General features: G+C 40.1%; 1 protein-coding gene across 3 annotated transcripts in view; it reads left to right on the top strand.

Moving 5' to 3' along the window:
* The window catches only part of LDB3 (LIM domain binding 3), a 60,168-nt gene extending 47,367 nt beyond the window's left edge, over positions 1–12,801 (top strand). For all 3 annotated transcript variants that reach the window (XM_037496769.2, XM_054690335.1, XM_054690334.1), the window contains 2 exons: positions 4,491–4,606; positions 10,000–12,801. In XM_037496769.2, coding sequence (XP_037352666.1) covers positions 4,491–4,606; positions 10,000–10,089 — 206 coding nt within the window. In that variant the 3' untranslated portion in view covers positions 10,090–12,801. The remainder of the gene's footprint in view (positions 1–4,490; positions 4,607–9,999) is intronic.
* The last annotated feature ends 1,408 nt before the right edge of the window (positions 12,802–14,209 follow it).

Genomic DNA, 14,209 nt, shown 5'->3' with positions numbered 1-14,209 from the left:
AAACTTCTTCCTTAAGTAATGGGAGTCACTGAAATGCAAAGGTGAATCTAATTTTTATTTTAGAAAGAGAAAATGTTTTATTTTATTTTAGACATTTAGTATGCTTGTTAAATATAATGAAGAATGATCTTTTTACAAACAAGGTGAAGAAAGGACTGCTAAGTAATTCAAGTCAGGTAAAATTAACCTGCCCCTGATATAAAATAGTGGAGTCAGTGTAGAGGAAAATCTCCATTGTCATACCATGGGACATTGTGCTTGGTTCTGACATTGTGTGTGTGTGTCTAAAAAAAAACACATAGGGCCTCCCCGGTGGCACAGCAGTTGAGCCCTGGTTTGCGAAGCTGCCCGCAGCCTCTGCAGCGCCGGTTCGATCCCCAGCCACCGGGCAAGGGTCCCACATGGCGCGCAGACCTCTCCTGCCGCCCGCTGCTCCCCTTAGCAGTGTGCTTCGGTCCTTCTGCCTGCTCTGCTCCCCGCTCTGGCTCTGGTGAATTCTCTCACCCTCCCGCACTTCTGACTGTACCTAGTGCTTGTATAAATAAATAAATAAATAAATAAATCCTAAAAATAAATAAATAAATAAATAAATAAATAAAAACACATAAAATTCACCATCTTCACCATTTTTAAGTGTACAGTTCTATAAAGTTAAATATATTCACAAATATGTAGAATTTTTCATCTTGCAAATTTGAAACTCTGTACTGATAACATACTTTTCCTCCTTCCCCTCCCCAAGCCTCTGGCAATTATCAGTTTCTCTCTGTTTCTATTAATTTGATTACTTTAAATACCTCATTTATTTGTCCTTTTGTGATTGGCTTATTTCCTTTAGGATAATGTCCTCAAAGTTCTTCCATATTCATAGCATATGATAAGATTTTCTTTTCGGAGGCTGAATAACATCCCACCATGTGTATCTATCACATTTTCTTTATCCATTCATGCATTGATGGGCATTTCATTTGATTCTACCTCTTGACAATTGTGAATAGTTCTGCCATGAACATGGGTATGAAAATATCTCCTGAAGATCCTATTTCCAATTTTTTGGGTATATGCCCAGAAGTAGAAATGCTGGATCATACAAGAGTTTTATTTTTTTAATTTTTTCAGGAACTTTCACACTGTTTTCCATAGTAGTTACATCATTTTAAAATCCCACCAACAGTGCACAAAGGTTTTAATTTCTCTTGGCCCATACTTGTTATTTTCATGTTTTTTGTTTTTTGTTTTTTGGGTTTTTTTTTTTTTTTTTTTTTTGAGAGCGTAAGGTGATGTCTCATTCTGGTACCTTGTCATCATTTTTATCAATAACTTGAAAGAAGACAGAAGGGAGGCTTATCAAATCTTCATAATGATAGGATCTAGACACAAAATGACTTTATATATGCTTTCTTGCATACAAGTAAGAGTACTCGAGGGGTGCATCCCTTTATAGATGGACCTGCACCTGAGGAGTGCCCAGATCTGCAGGGTATCACAGTTACCGGAGGAACTTTAAAGACGTATAACAGATAAATTCCCAGACTTGCAGAAACAGAATTCCATGGGGAGCCCCAACCCACCCAGGTAATTCTCGTAGTCAACTAGGTTTGGGGATCAAATTGTAGTCCCTGGACTGGCAGCAGCAGCAGCACCTGGGAACCTGTTATAAATACAAATCTTCAGGTCCCACCCAGTTCTACTGAGTCAAAAGCTCTGAGGGGTAGGATGTTCAATCTATATTTTATAACCTCCAGATGATTCTAATGTTGGAGAAACCCTGCTGTAGGAAAGCATTAAGCCCTTTTTCAACATAGAGCATCTGTGATTTTTACATAACATAAAATCCATCAAATACAGGGTATTAATTCAACTTACACAGAAGAGAGTTAGTCAAAGAAAATTAGAAAGACATTATATGAGAAATAAAGGAAGGAGTAAATAGATGAGGGACTAGATTATGCTCCTGGTGGGAAAGGCCCATGCACAAACTTAATTCAGTACCAGATGCATTTGCTTTTTGTACAATAAATGAAGAAAAATGTCAGATTTTAAAACTGTATTAGGGTCAGAAGTGTGTTATCAAATTTTGAAACAAAATGGCAGTTCTCCAGATCATGCAGAATCAAGTTTAAAACAGAAAAAGTCAATCCGTAGGCAGACTAGACATTCCAGAAATAAATGTAAACCATTGTAAGCATTTAATCTGTGGAAAACCATAAACTGCACAACAGGAAGAGTCACTTTTAAATAAGGTTTTCAAATAATTTCTTGTTCCCATTCATCATTTATCCATCAAATGTACTCCAGTTCCTGTGAAAGGTGATAAGCATAGAGGAGACAGTCTCTGCCCCTAAAGACTCAAGCAGACCAGTCATCATGTGACATGCCATCACAGAAATGAACAGAGATAAGGATAGAGTGAGTAAGTGAATAAATGAATGGGAAAGAATCCCAGGCAAAGACCTCAGGAAGACCATGTTATCTCTCTTGGTTGGGGTGGGAATGAGGACTTCCTAGAAGGAAGGCAAAAGGATAGCAGAGATTGAGGTAGAGCAAGTGGAAGGTTTTCTATGTCTAGTTCCTGGTGAGTGCAAGTCAGGATGTGGAGGAGAGAGCCTAGGGCATCTGGAAACTGATTGGGGGTAGTGAGAAAGAAGTCAGAAGTAGGGTGCAGGGCTTGCACTCAAGTGGAGATGTGTTAGCCTGCAGCCCAAGAACACTAGGAAGTTCCTACAGAGCACAGAGCAAACTGTAAACCTTTTAGAAAAACTTTCTAAAAGAAACAGAATAATGTTTTCTTAACTCTGATGAGGTGATAAATTTTTGCCTGCTGAAGAAATTAAGCTTTTTTGTCAGCAGCAAGATTTAGGAACTACAATAAATATAAAAGGATTTGCATGACAAACTATAATTAAATCCAAGAGAGGAAGTCTTACACTGGAAAAAATATACAAGAGATATAACTTATCAAAGCTCAATGGCAAATAGATAACTGGAGACAGCATAAAGTCATGGAAAGAAGATGAACTTTGGAGCCCATCAGCCTCCTTACTACCTGTGAGATGGAACTTCTATAGCCACTTTCATATTTAAAATGGAAATAAAAAAATAAATAAAATGGAAATAATATTTCTTCACCAAATTGCTGTTAAGATTAAACAAGAAACATAGGAAAGCACTAACACTGGATTGGTACATAGTAAGCACTCAAATAACAATCCCTTCCCTTCTTTTAGTATTTATAAAGTTATTCAAAATAAGTGCTAATGTATTTGGTATTTGGGCCAAGTACTTCACAGAAATTATCTTAGTTAATTTGTACAACCCCGAGTTAGATACTATAGTTATTCCCATTAGAGAAATAGAGACATGAAGAAGTTAGATGACTTACCCCATGTTAGAACAATCCTCTCACAGAGCTGGGATTTGAACCCAGATCTTTCTCTCTTCAGAGAGAACCCCCCACAGCACACTCCCTCTCAGCATGGGGGAACATATATATTGCCCACAAGTCTATCTAAGCAAAAGATCCCTGTTAGAAAAAGCTAGCTGCAGAGCTGTGGTGAGCACACAAGCACACATCAGAGGAAATGAAGGCTTGGTAACCGCATCAAACTTTTCTAGAAGAATCTGGAAGAGTTCTATGGTGGGTGCAGTGAAACATGGGACTTGACCATTGTGTCTCAGGGTGTGATCCTAGCTAGACCCTTCACCTCTCTTTGCCTCAGTTCCCTTATCAACAAAACAAACAGAAAAACAATTATTGTTCAATTTCTGAGGGATTCTGTGAAGATAGGCTGATTGATTTATTGATTTATTGATTGATCCATTCACTCATTCATTTAACACGAGTGTGTCAGGAGCTGTGCTGGGAGTACAAAGAGAACTAAAGACAGAACTTGACGTTGAGATACTAGTGAATAATAACACTTTTGTGTGAATGCTTGGTAAACTGTAAAATATTATACATAGTTATTATTATCTCCTTGGTTGGATTATCTTCTTGCAGGGGAATATGTTCCAATAAAGTAATTCAAACACTTTCTGGTAGTGAAAATTTATTAGCAACACAAATGCCGGATGACAGAAGGATGACCAAGCAAAGAACGTTCTATAACTTTTTAAAGTGTAAAGGGCCATAACTCTTCCAAAATGAGCATAACTGTTAAGAAGTACAATTCTTTTGGGGGATTGGTCTGTTTGGGCTGTAAGAGGTGACAGAGAAGAGGAGAAAACCAGCTTGTTGAAAGTTCCAGAAAATATTTGCAAATCAAACAAACACAGGGTGGTGACTAAGCCTGAATCTGCATACCATACAATGCAAATTATTGGGAAAGGAAAGACTAAGCAGTCATATAATAGTATTTTGTTGCAAGATGACAAGTAACCAGTTAGGTTCAATGCTCCTGGCCCAGTGATTGAAGGTTGTCCTGGTGTTGAGTCTAGTGGCCCTTGCCTGACTGCCTGAATGCCTGGTCCTCACTCTGCTTTCATTTCAGACTACATCAACCTGTTCAGCACCAAGTGTCATGGATGTGACTTCCCTGTGGAGGCTGGTGACAAGTTTATCGAAGCCCTGGGGCACACCTGGCACGATACCTGCTTCATTTGTGCGGTACGTTTTTAGTCTGGGGTTCAGATTTTCTGAGAAGGGACAGGAGGGACCCAGTATGGGCCAAATGACCCTCCTCTATTTTTCTTTCAATCCTGATATTCTGATGGTTTTTAAAAGCTGGTCAATATCATGATGCTTTGCTGTGTCACAAATGATTGTACTTTATCACTAATAATTATTCACAAAACAATGTGTCTTTTTGTTATTCTTCATTTCATTTCATTAAGAACAAGAGAGCAAGTTGACAGAACTGCAGCTTGTTTTGCCAGAGATGTGCTCTATTATAGAAACAGTGAAGGATACTTGGATTTAAAAGTGGGTGGAGTGGGGAGTGATGGCTTCTGTGGTTATATATTGTTTTAGATATGGTCAAATGATCCTAGGGCTTTCCCTCAAATTTTCACCATGAACAAACACTAAATGGAAGCTTATTAACTAACCTTATAGAAAGCTGAGATAAGGTTTCTTTTGATAGAACCTTTAGAAAGAAGGACAGAGTCTCATTTTATTTTTCTAAATGGTCCTGTTCTTCATATGTAGTTGCAAGAGATAAGCCCTGGGTTAACTATTAACCATGTACAATTTATTTCTGCTGAACAGCCAAGTCATTTTTACCATAAGATTGGCATTTTCCTTTGCAATAATAAGCCTGCTGATATTTATACCCTGTGTTAGAGTCGGGAATGGTCTAGCTTTCCTGGTAAAGCTCTGTATAGTGTGAATCTGTAATTGACTGAAATGTATTTGGGCAAATCAGTGTGCTACTCCCGCCTTTTTTTTTTAACCAGACTGCTCAAAGGTAAATGTGGGGAATGTGTGAAATATCCATGTGGTTTAAATTTGAATAATTTGTAGACTTATGACATAGAATAACCTTAGTCATAAAGTTTACTGCAGTGCACTTCAGGTTTTACACTTCACTTCTGTACACCATCATTTGTGGGCTGCACTGGATTAGTGTGCTTGGGCTGCTGTGACAAAGTATCATAGACTGGGCTAAGCTTTAAACAGCAGAAATTTACTCTGTCACCCTTCTGGAAGATAGAGGTTTAAGGTGCCAGCAGGGTCAAACACTCTCCCCTAGTTTCTAGTTTTTCCAGCAAGCCTTGTTGTTTGGCTCACAGCTACCTAACTCTAGTCTCTGCCTCCATCCTCACATGGCTGTCTTCCTTGTGTGTCTGCATTTCCTCATGGCATTCTACTGTGCGTGCGTGTCTGTGTATGTGCGTGTCTGTGTGCTTCTCTTCTTATAAGGACATTGGTCATATTGGATTAAGCGCCCACCTTTCTCGAGCATGACCTCATCTTAACTTACGTCTTAATTACATCTGCAAAGATCCTATTCCCAAATAAGGTTATTGCTTTGTTCCCGTGTTGAGTTGGCTAGAGGTACTAGGGCTTAGGATTTCAATGTATAAATTTTTGGAGGCTACAATAGATCCATAATACTGATTTTCCAGCTTGTTAAGCAGATTTTCTAGTTGTCTTTTAGGGTCCTCTACATACATGAGCGCCTCCTCTCCAAAAAAGGGACGACAATATGAACTGGCTTAGGGGTGTCCCCTGCAGAGTCAATGCTCAGCAAGGCACAATCCAGGGTTCTTTGACCCTTCTATTCAAGCCATGGCTTGTCTGATCCTTGCTGATGCTGCCTGCAAGTCTGGTTACCCAACTTCTAGAAGAATCCAAGAGACTTGGAGAAGGTCCAGGGAAGACAGAAGGCCTGTTCTCTGAGGGCAGGCTAATGAGAGGTCTGTGTCACATGGAAAGGGAATGAAAGCAAAGGTCAGCATGGGTCTCCTTCTTCACACTAGCAATGTTTGACTGAGAGTCACAGCAGCAAAAGGACCAGAATGACCAAAAGAAACAGTAAAGTTCAGAGTTGTTCAGGCTGATATTATAAACATGTTGCAGTCAGAGCATAGCCCAAAAGATCTGCCTTAAGCAACCAGGCAGATTCTGTCCTTTGGAGAATCCTTATGTCTTCCCCTAAACTAGTCCTAGGTGACATGGACTGTCCCCGTTAAGATATATCAAAGTGAAACATGGTTTTAATGTTAGGAAAGGAATCTTTTTATTGGAAAACTGATGGGTTATATATATATATATATTTAGTCCTCTTCTCATCACTTTAAATTTTCAGATCACTTTATTGAGCATGTACTTTTCTATAACTTAAAAAAATAATAACAAGAAAGGAAGATCAGGACTAGCTCTTCCAGCCAATGTGTGGTTTTCCTATCAGATTTTGGAAGAGCACAAATTGTAAGGAACAGCAAAATTCTGTTGTCCTGGGAAATGCACAGGCATGGTAAGCGATGGAAATACATATATTTACATGTACACACAAAGAGAATATATAATATATATTAGAAAAACAACATGTCAGATTTATTTTAACACAACTCATTTGAATTTAGTGCATATTTTGAATAGTTTTTACTGAGATGTTAAAATTTCCAGAGAATTTTTTCTTTCTGCTAGGACATCCTTTTATTTTTTAGTTCCCCGCACTCCAACACACACACATCTCTAATGAGAGTTATAAGGGAGAGCGCATACTTTAACTCAATTTACCAAATAGTCCTTGAGCTTGGGGAGTACAAAAATATCCCAGAGCAAGTCTCCACTTTCAAGGAATTTAGACTCTGAAATGGAAAACAAAGCTGACATATACTAACAATAGAAGAATAGAACAACACAGCCTCTCTCAAGTCCCAAGCTTATAAAGTCGAAGCTGAGAAAGGTAGTGTGGTCAGGGTGAGAGTTCAGCTCCTGCTGGCCATGGCACTTGAGTTCCAGTGGAAAGGATGTGAGCCCTACCTTAGTGGGAAAACAGTGCCTTACCGATCTCTCTTCTGTCTGTGGTTTCTTCCCTTCACAGCTAGTGTGGGTATCAGGAGGAGAGGGGCTGTGGTCTGACTTGTGGGCAGTCCTAGGGTCTGCTGTAGCTGACCTACATCATTACCCTCCACTTTGATGTCAATGGCCACTGTTCCTTTCCAGTTAGGCCCTGATGCCACTCTACCACAGAGTCTAAGGTTTGGACCCTCCCTGCTGTGCCCCTGTGTTGGGTAAGCTGGAGGCCTCCTTCATCTTGCATCCCCCATGCAGTGTTCTGGACTGAGACACAGACCTGGCTCAAGGCATGACCTCTCTGTGGTGGTTTTTGCCCTCAGCCCCATCTTATCAACAAGTCCCCATTGAGGCTGTGGCCCTTCTTCATTGCACATTCTTCAGATCCCTGACTCATCTCCAAGTGCTCATAAGCAACTAGCATGATACCAGACCAGAGATATCCTGACTACAGCCTCAGATGTTCACTGGCAGCATCTTGCCAACTCAGTCCAGAGGTGCTTTCCTATCTCTTCCCAAACCCATTCTTACCAGTTGGATCTTGGGTGCCACCTTCCTGTACTTGTCTTTGAGTTGTCAGCAGCTTAAGGACCCCACCATGAGATCCTGGTTACATTTAATATCACTGCATCCACCTGGGATGTTTTCAGGCACCTTTTCAGATCATTGTCTTTAGGGACCAATTGGCAGTCCTGTGTGACCCCAAGTATAACATCTTCAGCTGGGCTATCGGTTGAAGGTGACACCTCCATGATGCCACTTTCCTTTCCAGCTTGCTTATAGTGGGCACATATCCTCACTGATCCAAGTTCATCTCGGGAGGATGATTTCTTTCTCTTAGGCCTACATATACATGGGACCACCTGTACTTCTGATGTCAGTGTCCTGGATGTGCCCCCCAAATACGTTCCCATTAGGAATGCTCAGTACCCTCTCTGAGACGGGGCTTATTCCAGTTAATGTGACTACCCAGCTAAGTGACACATTGTCATATTGCCCACCTATGGCCAGCCTACACATTGCTAGTCCACAAACTTTGAGGACTACATGTACAAGTGTGTAGGCCCAGGCAAACATAGTCCCTCTCTGCTGGGGACATGGGGAAAATTAGCTGAGGACTGGAGTCTTGCACCCCTGGACATAGATCCTCAGCTCTGTAACTTACTAGGTCTGTGACTTAAGCAAGACAGTTGGGCTCTATGAGCCTCAGTGTTTCTTTTTTTTTTTTTTTTAAAGATTTATTTATTTATTATTTATGCAAGCACTGGGTACAGTCAGAAGCGCAGGAGGGTGAGAGAATTCAGAGCCAGAGCGGGGAGCAGAGCAGGCAGAAGGACCGAAGTACACTGCTGAGGGGAGCAGCGGGCGGCAGGAGAGGTCTGCGCGCCATGTGGGACACTCCTCCAGTGGCCGGGGAGCAGCCATGGATCGAACCAGCGCGGCAGAGGCTGCGGGCAGCTTCGCAACCCAGCGCTCAACTGCTGCACCACCGGGGAGGCCCAGCCTCAGTGTTTCAACTGTGAAACATGGAAAAGTCATACCCATCCCGTAAAGGTTTTGTGAGAAATAACCCTAAATGAGATTATGTACATACAGTGTCTGGACCCTCACTTGACCACTCACAGTTGCCTCCACAAATAGTATTTAGCTCACTATTTCCTCTGATATCTCCATCCTCAAACTGTACTCTTATGCTGTTACTCTGGGTGTATATAATTTTGTCTTTTTAAAAATGTAATATTTTTCTGCCTGTAGTTGCTATGTTTCTTTTTTCCACAGTGGCAATTTACTTAATCATCTTCCTATTGAGAGAAATTGTTGTGGTTTTCAGTTTTTAGTTGTGTATGTGCTGTTTTCTTATTGTGTGTGATAGTTTCTGCAAGATGAAATTCTGCAGCATGCGTGGTGTTGCAGGGGCACAGAGCAGGCACCTCTTTATGGCTTTTCTGCAGTGTTGACATGCCCCTTCCAGAAGACTGAGCTGCTGCACATGACCTTACCAGTGCACATTGCTAACTTTTGATTGATTACTTTTGCTTTTTACTTTTTAAATAATTTTTTGACTATTGGGGAAAGGTAAAAAGCCATTGAGTATTTTCTGTTTTATTTATTTTAGTAAGTGTCTAGTGGTATAGGTTTTATATTTCCTTAAATTGTGAGTGAGGATCATTTTTTCTGAATTGTTTCTTCATTTACTGATGGTATTTTTTATATTTTAACACTCTGTGAATATTGACATGTGAATTAAACATCTTAGGTAGCATTAATTGGTCATCTTCATTATGTATAGTTTCTGTTCTGTTAATTTAAATTAACCTGAGTTTTATACCATGTTCCTCTCTGGAAATCTTAAATATTCTAGAGTTCAACCCAGCTACACTGCTTTAGTCACTGAAAACTTGTCCTGGGGAGAAACAGGTTCTTCCTTTCCTCCCATCTGCATGTGACAGTGCTTTGTCTGGAAGGGGTGACTGACATGTCCCCTTGTCTTATGGATTACAGAGCCTTGTCTCACACGAGTCTGTTCTCTGCCCCAGGTCTGCCATGTGAATCTGGAGGGGCAGCCATTCTACTCCAAGAAGGACAGACCCCTGTGCAAGAAGCACGCACACGCCATCAATGTGTAGGGAGCCCGGACATCTGCTGTGGTCAGACCACGACCCCTCCTGCTGCTGTCAACAAAGGATTCAAGGAGACTGCTGTTTCTTTTGGGGGGCAAAGGAAAAGGCAGGAAGCAAAAGAGTCCTATTGAAGTATAACTTTAGTCCTTTCTTCTGCATACAGATCTTGCATTTGCTTATTTCTGACTAGAAGCCAAATGAAGATTCTTAATGAAACTAGTCATTCATCCAGGACTGGAATTGTACTTCAAACATTTAGGACAGAATTCCAAGAACTCAGAAGTGAAAAACAATTGGTAACTTTCCCAAAGTGATACCGTTCCCTGAGGTCACCAGAGCAGGGACAGAGCTCAGAGCAGTTGTGGAGAATGGGAGGCATTCTGTGAGTTCTTCGGTGCTCCTTGGCAAGCAAAGCAAAGTGCCAAACAGTACTCACTGCAGGGTATTTTTAGAGCCATAGCTGAGAGCTTGTTAGCTAAGACCAATTGGACTTTCCTCACCAAAAAAGGAAGTGTTATTCCATTACTAGCGTCATGGAGCTACCTCTGCACATCAGACTTCAGACCTTGAACAGACTTGAACATTCTAAAGGGAGCCCAGAAATTCCAAGAGATGTCTTCTGGGAGGAGCTGGGCAGCTGAAAGGGCTTTGTGAGGGGCTGTGGCTCTCTGTAGACAGCTAGGAGATGGGCTCCTCACCTACCCTCTTTCAGTCTGAAACAGCCAATAACCCCAGAAAGCTTAGCTCCTTTTTGAATTGTAATGGGAAAGTGGAATTTTTTTTTTTTTCAGTTTTGCTTTGCTGTGTGTGAGATGAGATTTTGAAACCACTCTGGGTTGTGTTTGCCTTTGTCTTGCTTTAGGAGATTTATTAGTATGAATGTCTAGTCTTGGGCATGCATTTCACTCCAATCACATGACTGCTCACTTATAAAGTCTTCCTCAGCACCCTCCCCCCAACAGACCTAGTGACCTGTGGAAAAGAAGAGAGACAGCATCTGCAAAAGGATGGCAGAATAGGCTGAAAACACACCCAAAGCTCCAGGTGGAGAAGAGGAACCATACTTTCTGCCAACCTCAGTATGAATGCACGGCTTGGCAGGACCTCTCACTGCAGAGCAACCCCATCCTTCACATATATTCCTTTAAAACCCTGCACACAAGCCATTTATATTGACTGCAGGAGGATAAGATATACACTCACTTGCCATTTTGGCCAATATTTTGAAAATGTGCACGCTGAACTGATCGAACAATTACTTAAGCATGTATTGAAACAGACTTGGGTCTTCAAACTTCTTTAAGATATTAGTGATAGTTCGAGTTAAGTAAGCATTTAAAGCTGTTGGGTAATAGAGAAGTTTAGCTTAGAGGTTGGAAAAGGTAGTCTCTTTCTCCCTTTTAGGAAGTGCTATTATTATGCTCTTTGAAAATGATAGTGAAGCAGGTAGTTTGAGTGGATGTTTCTCACCTGAGCACAGTGCCTAGGCAGTCCTCCAACTCACTGCTACTCTTGCCTCACTCCTGTTTTAGGTTTTCTCTTTGCACGTTTGAAACATTTTGTGGGAATGCATTAGAATATTTTTTCTTCTGAGAACTGAGGTTGCCAGGGGACTGCCATTCTACCTGAGCATGTCCCTTGTCCCCAAGGGAGAAGAAAATAGCTAGCTGTGCCCCTGTGTTTTTTTCCAGAGGCAAAGCCAGCCTCCTCCAGGGAGCACCAAGAGGGACATAAATGTGCTCCTACCAAGGGCCCTTCTTTACCTTAGGTGCAGTGAGAAAGTAAAGATAAAGCACCAGGCAGAGCTTGAAATTTGCTGCAAGTGCCTGGAGATTTTTCAGGAGTTGCAAACAAGAACTTCAGAGCATTCTGCTGTTTTTGAAGAGTTCAAATATATAGGAACAAGGATGTAGTTGACTGTACAGAAAGGCTCGAGGCAGGTTTTCTAAAAAAATCTGATAAATTATCTGGGACTGGTCTTGAGGAAAAGGGAAAAAAAGTTCCCTAGAGTTAAGTTTCCAAAATATCTTTTTGAAGGGTTTATACACATGTGCATGGGCACATACACATGTATAATCATTAAAGAGTATATGATTATTAAAATGAAAAGTGAAATATCTCAAAGGAGAACTTCATCATTATCATTTATTGAACTGGTTTTTCTATACCTCAGGGGTATTATAGGTTCTGAGGACCTGTTTTGTTTTTTTTTTTACCAAAACACCAACCAACCAACCAACCAACCAACCAAGCAAAAAGCATGGTAAAGGTAGCAAGGAGAGGAGGTAGTTGTGAATATGGGTCCCTCCATTTTATCAGTCTGGTGTAGTGTTATGGTTAAGGTTGCAGCTATTTAAGTTAACTCTAATGGATGTCCTACAACACAAAACACAATTTTTAATAGTTTATGGTGGGGAGATTCATTTTGGATCTATGGTTCTTGTTTCTTCACTGTCGACATTTATTTAACATTTATAAACATTAACCTTTTTGCAATGGAGTGACTTATAACTGCAGTGTTTGTATTAGGAATCTAGCTTTTTATAATGTTAACTTTTCAATGCAGATACTTTTGCTTTGTTTCTTTTTTTAATTTTCAGATGTCAGAAGTGGAATGTAGCATGTTAGAGGTGTGTATAAAAATATCTTGCGTGTTTTTTTTGGGGGGGGGCACGTGTGAATTTTACTTTCTAGCAAAATAAAACCCAAAAAGGATGTGCAAATACAGCTTTTTCTGTGTAATATTTTTTCATGTGACATTGTGAAGGCATTTTTCTTTTATTCTCTAATAAAAGTTTGAGACGAAAAATGCTCTGTGAAGAAGAAACACATATAACTTGCTCTGTCAGCTGTGTGGCTCAGTAACAGTTTAATTGCCTTATTGAGACAGACAAGGGTATATGAATAATACAAATTTTTGCATACAAAGCAAATCCACCAGGTCAATAATAAACTAAAGACTAGGCTTTGCCTTCTTTTTTTGGGAAGGTTTGTTCATGTAGCTATTTGGTGATTAAATAGATTTATTTATTGTTACTCTGCTCTAACTGGCTTCACTTTTAGAAAAGTTGCTGAATTTTCTTTCACATATTTTGCTTTGAAACAAGGACAGAGAAAAACCTTCTCATGGCAATTAAAAAAATATAATGAAGTTGCTTCTGAGGTTACTCTGCTTAACAAAATCCTGTCATTCATTTTCAAGATATTATGTTTCTAGGCATTGCTTAAAAAGAAAGTGATTTTTTGCCCCCGAATTGTATTTCATTTTTAGCCACCTGAATCAGATTTTGAAATAGTTGTGCAATTACTAGTAGAAATAAAATCTCATTATTTTAATACTTTTTAAAGTATAACAATTAAAAAAATGTTTGAAATTAGAAGGAATCTAAGACATTGCCTGGGCATTTTCCTGATGTGGGAACCGAGGCCCAGAAAGGGGAAGTGGCTTCCCCAGCATGCACAACCACCTAGGGAGGTAGCCATGTGCCATGGAATAAACATGGACTTTTGACTTGGTAAGATCAGGGTTTACATCAAGGCTGATCTAATAGCACCTGGGTTATTGATACTGGGAGAGTTTATCTAAGCCTATCTCTGTACCTGAAAGTGAAGGTAATAATGCCTACTTCAAAGGGTTATTTTGAAAACCAAATGTATTTATTTTGGAAGAAAATTGCAGTAAAATGTTGGTTATTATCACCAATAGAGTGGGATCAGTACCTAAGGCTGCTTCATTTTCCCAACTCCTCCAACTTGTTCTTCCAAAAAAAAAATGCATTGGGGAAACCAGCAGCAAGAATACAGATTACATAGATAGCCCAGAAATATGAGCCACGTGGGTCAGAATTTGGTATTATTGACTCATACTAAAACTCCGTCCTCTTCACTGAAGGGCTTGCAGACAAAATAAAAGTCGTTAATGTGGTCATTCATTAATTCAACAAATAAGTATTGAGTACCTACCATGTGCCAGGCACTGCTCTGGACATTAGGAGTACAATAGTGAATAAGACAGACAAAAAACTAATTTAGGAACTTAAATACTAGTGGATTGGAATGATCAAATAAGATAAATTAACTAAATTTGTGGCATTCGTTCTGAAAAGTATTTTGACTGTATAAAGCT

The sequence above is a fragment of the Talpa occidentalis genome, unplaced genomic scaffold (assembly GCF_014898055.3).
Source record: "Talpa occidentalis isolate TD23 unplaced genomic scaffold, MPIMG_talOcc4v2.1 talOcc4.8, whole genome shotgun sequence".
NCBI lineage: Eukaryota > Metazoa > Chordata > Mammalia > Eulipotyphla > Talpidae > Talpa > Talpa occidentalis.
Note: the sequence above shows the minus strand (reverse complement) of the source record. Positions and strands in the feature narration are given on the sequence as shown.